The sequence below is a fragment of the Salvia hispanica genome, chromosome 5, assembly GCF_023119035.1.
Source record: "Salvia hispanica cultivar TCC Black 2014 chromosome 5, UniMelb_Shisp_WGS_1.0, whole genome shotgun sequence".
In the NCBI taxonomy this organism is placed as follows: Eukaryota; Viridiplantae; Streptophyta; class Magnoliopsida; order Lamiales; family Lamiaceae; genus Salvia; species Salvia hispanica.
In genome coordinates, this window is record NC_062969.1 from 12,908,887 (window position 1) to 12,921,531 (window position 12,645).

The 12,645-nt window shown below is 35.7% G+C and overlaps 1 protein-coding gene across 8 annotated transcripts; it reads left to right on the top strand.

Moving 5' to 3' along the window:
• The first annotated feature begins 1,041 nt into the window (after positions 1-1,041).
• LOC125186701 (paired amphipathic helix protein Sin3-like 2) lies at positions 1,042-11,579 on the top strand. Of its 8 annotated transcripts, none has more exons than XM_048083124.1 (25): positions 1,042-1,316; positions 1,451-1,529; positions 2,520-2,774; positions 2,868-3,051; positions 3,136-3,234; positions 3,305-3,478; positions 3,554-3,824; positions 4,093-4,229; positions 4,603-4,678; positions 4,757-4,786; positions 4,948-5,144; positions 5,236-5,390; positions 5,607-5,734; positions 5,885-6,139; positions 6,775-7,314; positions 7,475-7,581; positions 7,794-7,947; positions 8,023-8,411; positions 8,619-8,716; positions 8,796-8,934; positions 9,013-9,165; positions 9,263-9,426; positions 10,065-10,176; positions 10,916-11,076; positions 11,172-11,579. In XM_048083124.1, the coding sequence occupies exons 2-24, from the start codon at positions 1,453-1,455 to the stop codon at positions 11,042-11,044; spliced, it is 4,023 nt and encodes a 1,340-aa protein (XP_047939081.1). In that variant the 5' UTR covers positions 1,042-1,316; positions 1,451-1,452; the 3' UTR covers positions 11,045-11,076; positions 11,172-11,579. The 8 variants fall into 8 exon arrangements, with proteins under 8 accessions (XP_047939081.1, XP_047939082.1, XP_047939075.1 ...); XM_048083125.1 differs by having other exon boundaries at positions 7,794-7,908; XM_048083118.1 differs by having other exon boundaries at positions 7,794-8,411.
• The last annotated feature ends 1,066 nt before the right edge of the window (positions 11,580-12,645 follow it).

The window sequence follows — 12,645 nt, forward strand, 5'->3', positions numbered from 1 at the left end:
TTTTACTTCTTTATTTTGTTCTTATTTATATATTTTTGTTAAACGTCTATCCTCGATATTAAGACACTAACATTCAATCAATTCTTCCAATAAATTAGGAATTTGATTAACTATTGGTAAATCAATCAATCTGAATAAATCGAGAAATAGTAAGGACCGAATATTTTATTCCAAATTAAAACCTCGATGGGCCTGAATATAATGTTTGAGACCGACTGGATTAGCCCAAAACTGGTTCGAGTCGTAATTCATTAACACACAAATTTGGTTATTAAATACAGATTTATAATGTAACAATGTTTTTTGATTTTTCCAACATGCAATCAAAGATAACCATTTATTTATAAATATTTGTCAAATCATTACCTCCCATGCTTTAACTTATTAGTACAATGTAAATTCATGTTGAATGACACTTATTTTTTTATCCAAAATAAAATTAAATGTTTTAATTTGAGAAAACACAATTTGACTTTTGTTACAATAACATACTCCATTTATTAACAAAAATCATAATCATTATTTATTATGCATAAACGTGTTGGCCCGATAAGCTAGCCTACAACTGAAGTGGGTTAGGATTAAGATTAGGGTTAGGGTTATTGCCGAAATAGTACTATTTAAAATCTCAAAATTTTAATAAAATTAGATATTCCGAAACACGTCATCTAAGAATATAAACGAGACTGGAATTATTCATTTAGTTAAATTACCCACATTTTGCAGATTGCAACATACACTATTTCTTTTAGCAGACTTATCCCCATTACATATAAATCAATTAAGTTTGTAATAATTCCAATATTAAATTGTAATTATGTAGTACATACGTATACACATGTTTATCAAAATATTAAGGCACCACAAATATTTAATTGTAATTGCACACGATCTGAAATTTTTTCGTAAAAAACATTTACTATATCATTTTATTACATAAATGAGAGGAAAAAGCATTTTAATACTGTAAAATATATGCGGAGGTAACATTGTTTTGAAAACACTTGTATTTCTTCTATACACTATAAAAGAGACCTATATCTCTCTCCCCTGCATAAAACTCCAAAAATTCTCGTGAAACTAACAAAATTCTCTCTACATCCTTCACATCTCTCGTTTGATTTGCTCTCTCAAACTCGTGTTTATTGATTTGTGCGGTGAACGGTGGAGAGAGCGGAGGAATTGAATTAATTAATTAAGGAGATGTAGAGCGTGCAAAACCGGAATTGTTCAAGTGTAACTAATTGTTGAATTATTGGCTGCTGAGTTTAGATCTGTTCACTTTTCCGTTTTTCTCACGGAAGCAGTGTTTCCTGGTTGGTATTTTTATCCAAAATGGACGAAAATTGGCTGTTTTCTCTACTTTTTTGATGTCTCTGAAATTGTGTGTTTTTGCTTTTGTTGTGTTGCTCAATTGTTGTTATTGTCTAAGTAGTTGTGTTCTGCGCAGGGATGAAGCGTTTGCGGGATGATGTGTTTTTAAACCCTCAATTTAAGAGACCGTTCGGCTCTTCTTCTCGAGGAGAATCGTGAGCTTCTCTCTCTAATTTTTTGTGTTTTTTCAGTTTCTATATATCGAGATATGTTATATGGTCAGTGATTTAATTGCATACATTATTTGCTGTCTCCTTTGACGTTTTGGTTGGTTTAATGTTTCTTCCATCAATGTGGTTTTGTTGATTTCTTTGTAACCTAATCGAATGGACTCCGTTGTCGTCTTCTTGATCAAAATTGTTCGGTGCCGATTCTTGTCTTTTATCTAAAGTTTAATTAGGCTACCTTGCAAGTGGCAGCTGGAAGAATTGTTATGGAAATATAAGATTTAATTATGCTATCGTGTTATACTGATTGGGGTAGAGCTATCTGAGATCAAAAGTTTGGATCTTCATCCTTGTCGGTGCCTTTTTGTTCTTTTGACGTGAGTTGCTTTAACACTCGGACTTTCTCTTTTATAGGTGCTGGTTGTGTTAGATGGGGTTTGGGGGAAGATCTTGGAGATTGCTCATTAATAAATGAATGTATTAATTTATTTGTCCACGCTACTTGGTGCCGTCTCTTAAACGTCTTACAAATTTATAACGATGAGGATTATCGTTGGCTGGATTTGCTAAATGAAATATTTAAAGAGTCTGGGGAAGTTAACTACAAATTCTCTTTCGGAGAGGCTGGCCGGGTTAGGTGGGGTTTGGGGGAAGGGTGTTTCTGGGATTGCTTATTAATAGGTAAAGAAAAATTGATTATTTTTGGCTGTATTACTTGGGGTTATCTTATCCTGTAAACCTGATTGCCGATACTATTTAAAATTTCACCAATACTAGGATTTCCGTTGGTTGGAATTTCTAAATTAAATTTTCAAAAGCATGAAGAAGTTATCCATATATTTATTGATTTTGATACGCAGCACATAGCTGTCACCAGCTGTTTATTTTTGTCGATTATGATAATAAATGTTTATGTGGCGAGTGTCAGTTACCCGAGAAATTGAACTTAAATTGAGTTTGCTCTGTACTCTTATTAAGGTATGGCCTTCCAAATCCTCCTATAGCCGGTGGGGGTGGGGGCATGGATGGAGTTGGGGCAGTAGGAGGAGGAGGTGGTGGTGCTGGCGGCAGTGTTAATGGTGGTGGTGGTACCGCTGTTACAGCTGGAGGTGCGCAAAAGCTCACGACAAATGATGCATTGAGTTATTTGAAGGATGTTAAGGACATGTTCCAGGATCAAAGGGAAAAATATGATAGGTTCCTTGATGTCATGAAAGATTTTAAGGCTCAAAGGTAAATAAGTTTCACTAGGTTATAGCTTCTTGCTTACTTGGGATGAATGGAATGTTTTTTTTTTTTTTTGTAACTCATTATTTGTTTTGACAGGATTGACACCGCTGGGGTCATAGCTAGGGTGAAAGAGTTGTTTAAAGGACATCCTAATCTTATACTTGGGTTTAATACATTCTTGCCCAAAGGATATGAAATTACCCTAACTGACGAGGAAGAGGCTCCAGCAAAGAGGACTGTTGAGTTTGAGGAGGCTATTAGTTTTGTCAATAAGATCAAGGTGGTAAATTTTGTTAATATGCAGGATTTAGCTTATGAGAAAGTCCAGTAATATGATTTTATATCCATGGTTTTTAACCTGCAGAGACGTTTTCAAAATGACGATCACGTGTATAAATCTTTCTTGGACATTTTGAATATGTACCGGAAAGAACATAAGGGTATAAAGCAGGTTTACGAAGAGGTCTGCTTCTCTGCTGTTATCAATTCCTATTCTTTTTTTAAATATTAGGTCCTAATATCTGTAGTTTCAGGTTGCAGCACTTTTTGAGGACCACCCCGACCTTCTTGATGAATTCACGAGATTTCTGCCAGATACTTCATCCACAGTGTCAGCTCCTCAGGCTTCTTTTGGACGGCATTCTTTTCATCGTTATGATGAGAGGAGCTCTGCCCTACCCACAACAGGACAGTCTCATGTTGATAAGGTTTCTTTCTCTACATTTATTTAAGCACATGATTTGTATTTTCCTTGCTAAAATGGATGTCACATAAATCTTTAGCAGCGGCCGCGAAGGGATAGGATCATAGGTCCCCATGGAGAAAGAGATCTTAGTGTTGAACGTCCTGATGTTGATGATGATAAAAGCGTTATGCGATTGCACAAAGAGCTGAAGAAACATTCTGAAAAAGACAATAGGGATACGAAAAACCGTGATCCTGATGACAGAGATCCTGACATCGAGAACAATAAGGACGCTACCATGCATCGGCTTTCCGAGAAAAGAAAATCTGTTCGGAAAGACTATGGGGATGATAAAGATGCATCAAAAAGTGAGTGCATTTATTTTTCGGCTTCTTTACATATATGGAAGAGCTGGTTAGGTTTTATGTTTTTAATCATCATTTTGCACCACAAATTCTTGAAGTTCTGATACGGAAATATCAAATATCCTCACTTCAATATACCTCCAATACTCCAAAAGAGGAAAGGGGAAAAAGGTGAAAAAAAGAAATTGAAATACAAAGGAGGAGAAGTCTCACTGCCTCTTTTGTCATATTTGGCTTGGTACTTATGCTCAGTTTTGTTTGTTCATTCAAGGTATGTACAGCCATGAGTTCGACTTTTGTGAAAAGGTGAAGGAGAGGTTGCGCAGTGCGGATGATTACCAAGCATTTTTGAAATGCCTTCACATTTACAGTACAGAAATCATTACAAGAAAGGAATTACAGAGTTTGGTATGGACATCGTGTGAATCACCATTTAGTGTATACCTAGGTCTTTATAAATACTAGAATACTTACCTACCAATCATTTTTAGTTTCTTCTTACTTTCAGAAAGTTTAGTGTCTTCTGATTTTCCCCATGTTTCCATATTCAGTATTTATTTATGCTTTTAATTTTAGTTGCATTCACAATCCATAGTTTCTTGATTGAGCGACATTATTTTAGTTGCATTCACAATCCGTAGTTTCTTTCGGCATAGATTGTTTTAAGTTATTTAGGATAAGACATTTTTTCCTCCTCTAGGTATTGTGTTTAAAAACATAAATGTTAGTTGGATATGTTCATGAGTTCATTTTTTCCAGTTCTTATACAAGGTTTTTTCAGGTTTCTGATTTACTTGGTAAATTTCCTGATCTCATGGAAGGCTTCAAGGAATTTTTGGAGCACTGTGAGCGTTTAGGTAATCATAGATTCTGATTTGAAGAGCTTGTAATTTTGATTGAATTGTTTCGTTGCTAAGCAAGTTTGTATTCTGCAGAGGGTTTCTTGGCTGGTGTTATGGGCAAAAGTATGTAACAATTCCCTTTATATACTCTTGCATCTACAAAATAATTCCTTTTTCTGTTGTATCAATTGCCAGTGCACCCCCCCCCCCCGACAGTACAACTGTTGCAGGTATCAGCTATCACTAAGCTTTTTGGATTCTTATTCTGAGAATTTTCTTGATAGCAGAAACATTATGGAATGAAGGAAATACTTCAAAATCTATCAAAATAGAGGAAAAAGAGAAAGAACCAAAACGTGAAGTGGAAGGAGGGAAAGAGAAAGATAGATACAATTTGAAATACTGGGGAAAGTCCATTCAAGAGCTGGACCTTTCCAATTGTCAACGCTGCTCCCCCAGTTATCGGCTTCTTCCAGAAGATGTGAGAATGATTTGTGCTTATTTTGAAACATGGTTAAGAAGTAATGGCTGTCTCTTTCTAATATTTTGTTATCACGGATTTTCTCTTGCAGTATCCAATACCCTTAGCTAGCCAGAGGTCAGAGCTTGGTGCTCAAGTTTTGAATGATCACTGGGTGTCGGTGACATCTGGTAGTGAGGATTATTCTTTTAAACACATGCGAAGAAACCAGTACGAAGAAAGCCTCTTTAGGTGTGAAGATGATAGGTATGCTGCCAAAGACTTTGGCCACCTAGTCCTCTATATGCTTAACTACTAGTGGTATAGCTAGTGTGATGTTTATTATACTTTTATTCGCTGCATAGGGCTGTGTCCCCTTGTATTTCTGCAACCCCGTATATGATATAGTGTAATGAAAGTGCATCTCGGAAATTCCTTAGGGGATGTTGATTTTTGTCCCGTTTGATTTGATTTATGTATCAGATTTGAGCTAGACTTGTTATTGGAGTCTGTCAGTTCAACCGCAAAGCGAGCAGAGGAGCTTTTGAACAGTATTACTAACAAATCAACTGATTCAGACAGTCATATACGGATCGAAGACCATTTTACAGGTTTGTCATTGTGGAGTATTGAGTAGGAACTTATTTCAAAAGAGCTATTCAACTCTGACCTCCCCCAACCCCCTAAAAACCTAGCAAAAGTGTAGAGGTATTCATATCATCATATCAATGATAAAGGGGTGCTTCTCTTTCTTTTTGTAGCTCTGAATTTAAGATGCATTGAACGCCTATACGGTGACCATGGTCTTGATGTGATGGACATTTTGCGTAAAAATCCGTCTCATGCATTGCCTGTTGTCCTAACCCGACTTAAGCAGAAGCAGGAGGACTGGACCAAGTGTCGTTTGGATTTTAACAAAATTTGGGCTGACATATATTCTAAGAACCATTACAAATCTCTTGACCACCGAAGTTTCTACTTCAAGCAACAAGATTCAAAGAACTTGAGCACAAAAGGTGAGTTTGGACCTATAGTATATTCTTCCAGTTGTTAATGTTGTTCTATATAAGGATTGTTACTGAACCCTAAAGCAGTAAACAAATTGTACTTAGGTTCGGTTTAGTATGATAAGCACTAGGTTTTTTGCTATCTGCTTTCCTTTAGGACTTGAAGTCTTTGCCATTGTTTGTTTTTCTGAGCACCCCCCTCCCCCACTACACATGCTCACACACCTCTCTTCCTCAAATTGTTATATTCTGTTAAGCTTGGTACTGCTATGTTTTTACCTCTTGAATCTTCTATTTCCTACTGTCACTAAGAACCTTTAGTTATTTGTGAAATCATATGTCAGTCTACCCTTTTGTTGTGGCTTCTTAGTACTATTAGCATCACTGTCATGGTGTATAAGTATAAGTCACTTGTGTGCAACAATCTGCTATTCATCTTCCTTCTGCTAAGATACTTTTCATCCTTTTGATGGTCAGCCATAGTTCTAATTTGTTAATGAGGCTAGGTATTGAACAATTGGCATGAGGTCAATATAGTTATCCATAAATCATCCGGAAACCATATACTACAAATCAAAGATATTTGCCTTTTTTTCTATCTTACTTTTTCTGAAAAGATATTGATTCATGCTCTCAATGGGCAGCTTTAGTGGCAGAAATAAAAGAAATCAAGGAGAAAAGGCAGAAAGAGGATAGTGTGCTACTTAGTATTGTTGCTGGAAATAGACACTCTATTGTTCCAGACATTGAATTTGAATATTCTGATGCTGAGATTCATGATGATGTTTATAAGATTATCGAATACTCATGCGAAGAAGTCTGCTCAACAAAAGAACAGATCAATAAAATTTTGAGATTCTGGACAACTTTTCTTGAGCCAATGCTGGGCATTCACTCCAGGCCACAGTCAAATGTGGCTACCAAAGATGATGCTTCAAAGCATCAAACGATTAAGCATACTGTCACAGGCACAACAGAAAGTGAAGATAGTCCCCATGCTGATGCTTCTGTGACGAACTTTAAGCAACCAAAACCCAACTGCAATGGTGAATTGTCTACTTCTCCTCAACACAATTCAGGCAGGCTTAGCTTAAAGAATGTAGATGCTAAGGTAGGGCTTACAGCTGGTGAAAGATTAACCAACACTGATGCAGCTCTTTCTTCTGGATCAGATGCTAATCTTGGTATGTATGCATTTAGGATACATAATGAAGCATTTATAAATTCTGATGCTTAAGTTCGCAGTAGTGATTTGTGAAAATTGTTTCACACATACAATTTTAGCGGACAGACAATAGAATCTATAATTTAATTTACTTTGTCTTCTCTTAATTAATTTAAAAGCTTTACAATTTCAAGGGCATGGTGCAAACCTATTGCGATTAAATAATGGCCACTCTGAGGAAAATAATGGAGCCAAACCTATCACAGGAGATTTACACTCTTTAGAGGTATGCACATAAAACTTTTTGGGTAGACATTCAGATCACAGTTATGCTTCCCCTTTTTGCCCCCCCCCCCCCCCCCCATTCAATACTTGTGCTATATATGTGCATGCCCTCTCTGTGTTGGGTTGCTATGTTTATATCTTTGGTTTTGATATGTAAACTGTTGTACTTTGTACGTATTCAGTTGGTTCTCAAACTAATTCTTGTGGGAACAGGCTGGGGAGACTGTGAGATTGAATCAATTGAAAAATGGTGAGCTTGCAGAAGGATCTAGACTAACTGCATACAAGGAAGATGTGATTGGTCCTTATAAAAATGAGAAAGAAGAGGGTGAGCTGTCCCCTAATGGGGATTTTGAAGATAATTATGGTGCCTATCAGGATGATACTTCACCAACATTGCCTCTGAAAAATTGTGGCACTGATGGCATGCAACATGAAACAGGGATTCGTGAAGAGAATTGTGCAGATGCTGCAGGTGAAAACGATGAGGATGCAGATGATGAGGAGAGTGAGAATGTTTCTGAGGCTGGAGAAGATGTTTCAGGCAGTGAGTCTGCTGCAGATGATTGCTCACGTGAAGAGCATGATGAAGAGGACGATGGAGAGCACGACCTTAATGGTAAAGCCGAGAGTGAAGGTGAGGCAGAGAACAATAGCGAAGCTCACGATACAGGAGCAGATGGTGCATCAGTACCACAGTCCGAACGTTTTCTTATGACCTGCAAACCTCTGTCAAAGTACGCGGCATCTCCAATTCTAGGTGCTGGGAAGAAGGATCAGCGGTTTTTTTATGGAAATGACACCTTTTATGTGTTGTTTCGGCTGCATCAGGTATGAAGTTATGATTTTTTTGTGCACTTATTTTCTCATGGTAGTTGTATTGCAACTCTTGATCAAGTTAGACTTTGTGATCATGAGAGGGGAAAGTTCATAAAATGATCATAGAAACTCTATGAAGCAGCAAAGATGCTTCATTGGTTAAGCATTTCCTATGATATTGATTTTAATGCTGAATAATATTCTTTTCTATGTTACCAGACACTGTATGAGAGAATATTGTCAGCTAAGGTGAATTCATTATCTGCTGAAAGTAAATGGCGAACAACAAATGATGATAGTTCTGATCCTTATGCCAGGTAACTTGAAGGCATAGTATAATTTCTGAAGTTCTTGTAGCCATATTGCTTAACTTATTTAGCTGTAAGTTGTGTGCAGGTTCACGAGCTCATTGTTTAATTTACTTGATGGATCTTCTGATAATACGAAATTTGAAGATGATTGTCGATCATTGATTGGAAACCAGTCTTATATGCTCTTCACTTTAGATAAGTTAATATATAAGCTGGTCAAACAGGTAAACTTCATTAGCTTCTTCTGGATTTTCCTAAGTTCAATACCCTCATATTACTTAAGTACTTTACTTCCTTTGCAGCTCCAAACTGTTTCAAGTGATGAAGTGGACTGTAAGCTTATTCAGTTGTATGAATATGAAGATTCTAGAAAACCTGAGAAGTATGTTGATTCAGTTTATTACGAAAACGTCCATGTCCTCTTGCATGAAGAGAACATATACCGGTTTCAGTGTGTAGGTTTCACTTAATAAATAGCTTTCCTTAAACCCATTAACTTGCTTTGTGTATTACCTATGAATTTGTTGCTCAGTTGTTTCATGTTTCTTGTAGACGACTTCACCCACTCGCTTATCTATCCAATTAATGGATGACGGAAATGAGAAGTCAGAAGTAGTTGCTGTTTCAGTAGATCCTAATTTTTCATCCTATCTTCATAACGATTATCTTTCGGTTGCTCGCGGGAAAAAGTTGTCATCACCAGTAATGCTGAATAGGTATTGATATCAGTCCAATCTTGAAATAGAGGAGCGTCCCTTTCTTTTAAGAAATGGTTAAATTCCATGGATTGACGCCCTGGCATTCCTGAACCAAATGTATAAATCAGCAGGGATGGTTGCAGTTGTTTCCTTACATGTAAACACTTTGGTCTTTTGGAATATTAAATATGGCATGAATTGAACCTGTGGATTACTGGGATCATACATGGTTGTCACAGCAATAAGTTCTTTTTGCTTATTTATTTGCTGGACTTTTATGATATAGTGTATAGCTTGTGCACTTCTGCATTTGATTTTGTACAGTTACCAATTACGTATATGCCACTTTCTTGTAATTTCCACGTGGTAACCGGAATGATTAGAAAGGAAAACACTTGATTGCGTGCAATTTGAAAGAACATTGATTTTGGTAAGGTTATGCCTTGTAAACGATTTTAGGGATCTGAAACATTTATAGCTACTCCCTACTACTATTGCTCCTTCAAACTGAACTATTTCCAGGCTAAATTAATGACAAGAAGACGGGAAAGATATACTTACCGGATAATCAATTTTCTCTTGAGCTAGATATTTCACGAACTGCTCAATTTTGATTGGTTCATCTCAAAGCCTGATTGGCTTGTAACACGTTGCAGGAATTTGCAAAAGTATGCTAACCTTGATGAATCTACCGCACTATCTATGGCTACCGAAAATGTTATGATAATGCATGGGTTGGAATGCAAGATGGCTGCCTCCTCATTCAAGGTATTATTCATCTTTTCCCTTTTGTATATGTTGGGAGTTTGAGTCAATAACTGTTCACACTTTATATAAAAAGTGAAATATGTACACTTTCATAGGAACCAGGTAAATCATTCTTGTGTTACCAATACAAATAAGGATTTCTAATCTAGCAAATCTTTGAGGAACAGACTCAACCACCAATAACTAATATCTTAATCCAACTCTAAGTTCAAATTTTCAATGTTTATGTCTTAATTTAATTTAATTTTGCACCCTTTGTAGTTCACAGACATTAAAGATCTGTATTTTCCACTAATAAAATTAAAATCCAGGGATGGCTGGTAGGGGACAGATTAAAATGTTTATTGGCATGCTCTTAGGCATGGTAATTTGGTAGACACGGGCCATAGGGATTAGAGATCTCATATGTTATTCGAGTTACTTAGGAGTTACTTCTTGTGACTCTGCTCTGCGGCTGTGTTAGAGCTTGTAGATCGCAATACTGATTTCATATCTAATGCACAGAATGATAATATTCTTTAAGCATTTACTGAAAATTAAAAACCTCTTTATTTCCATTTTAGGCTAGTAAACATTCCCGATTTCCTAGCTTTTTGTAGTGACACTAATGCATGTGCCTTTTTGCTGAATAGACTGGATTTGTTATTATTAATTCTACCTATTTGGTAGCTATATTTGAATCTTGATTCTGTTTATGGTAATTTTAGGTTTACCATTGTTTAATGATAATGTGTTTCAGATCTCCTATGTACTAGACACAGAAGACTCCTTTATCCGTTTAGGAAGGAGAAGGGAAAATAAACCAGCAGGATCGCACGCTCAGACAAGGGTTCAGAGGTTCCGTGGGTTTCTGGCAGCATCTCTGTGATCCGGCAGTCCCCTTTTCTATGATGCCGTGAGGTACATATGTTTTCTTTTTTAAGGATAAACAGTCTTTTCATTCATGCTAGTAAGTTTCTGAGTCAAAAGATCTCTCGTTTGATATTCCCCCGCAGACTTTGCTGTCATTTCTCAGTTAGCCTATGGACGAATCAAACAACTACGAGGAGGCAGTCACTTGAACCCGACAATGTTGTGCTCTTTAAGCCAGCAACACGCTGGCGTTGATCTGTATATATAGAAAGGCTTTGGCCGATAATCATAACTGTAGAGTCTTTTATTATTTCATTATTACTATATTTGGTTTTGCAGTTGAAAAAATAGTCTACTGTATGTTTCTGGTAGTTATTTCCTGCTGGAATTATATTTAACAGGTAAGGGTGGGGGAAGGGGTTGTAACAGATTATAGCAGGATTCCATGTGTCTCTTCTCAGCATTGTTTTCTGGCAATGTGTATAGCGTCGTTTATCTGTGCATTATGTATTTTTAACTTCAGTTCAAGTTTCATCCTTTTCAATTCCCCATCTTTGTGTGTGGCTTGTGAATCCAAGTTTAATTTAAAAATAATCGATTATTAACTTGAAGCGTTCCAAATATTATAAACGATTAAGATAATAATCGATTTACAAGAAGACTCAATGGCGACAGGATACTAACTGCTCCGTCGCAATGTCGACAATCCTCAGTACCCCTAATCAAATTTTTTGGATTCACAAACACAAGGCTAGTTTAACTAATTTGACCAAAAACATAGTAAATATTTAGTACTAGGTATATAATTAGGGGCATGTAATCTTTCGCTCTTTATTTATTACTACTACATTCCAAATGACAACATATAAAATCTTACCTTCGGCTATTTCGACTAATCTCACCAAATATTTTTCTCTAAAATGAACTATCTTATTATATTTTGTCACCAAACAAAAATAGTATATACAAAATAGGATATTTTAAATATTTTACATTGCAATTAATTTATATTGATTCATGAAATTAATACATTACATATTTACCCTTACATGATCATTTAGGAAATTAGGAGTATTAAATTTACAAGTACAAATTTAGGAAAAAATTAATTATATCCTCCTCATATCTAGACATTAATATAATTACTCAACTAACTTACATGAATGGTGTAGCCGTGTAGGCAACAATATTTAATTTATGCTTCTATTTTTCACTATACACGACCTCTTAAGTTATTTATTAATTTATTATTTGGTACTCTTCTCTATCTTTATATTTTATGAAACGAAATTAAATACTCCGTATGTTATATATAGTAGTAAAAAGAATTAATTATTTTATTATTAAATAATTATTATGATTAAAAAAATATAAAAATGACAACAGACATATATATATACTTTTCTCAATGCTATCCCTGACTAACTAATTATAATAATTAAATCGATGTCTATATCTCCACTAAAAAATTATGAAACAACACTAACTAGAGAGCGTATAAATAGTTAAAAATAAGTTAAAATCTTAATAGTTATTCATGTCCAATTATTAGTACTTAGTAGTATCACATATTATGATCATTAAGTCAATTGCATTATATACGGTACATCTTCACGT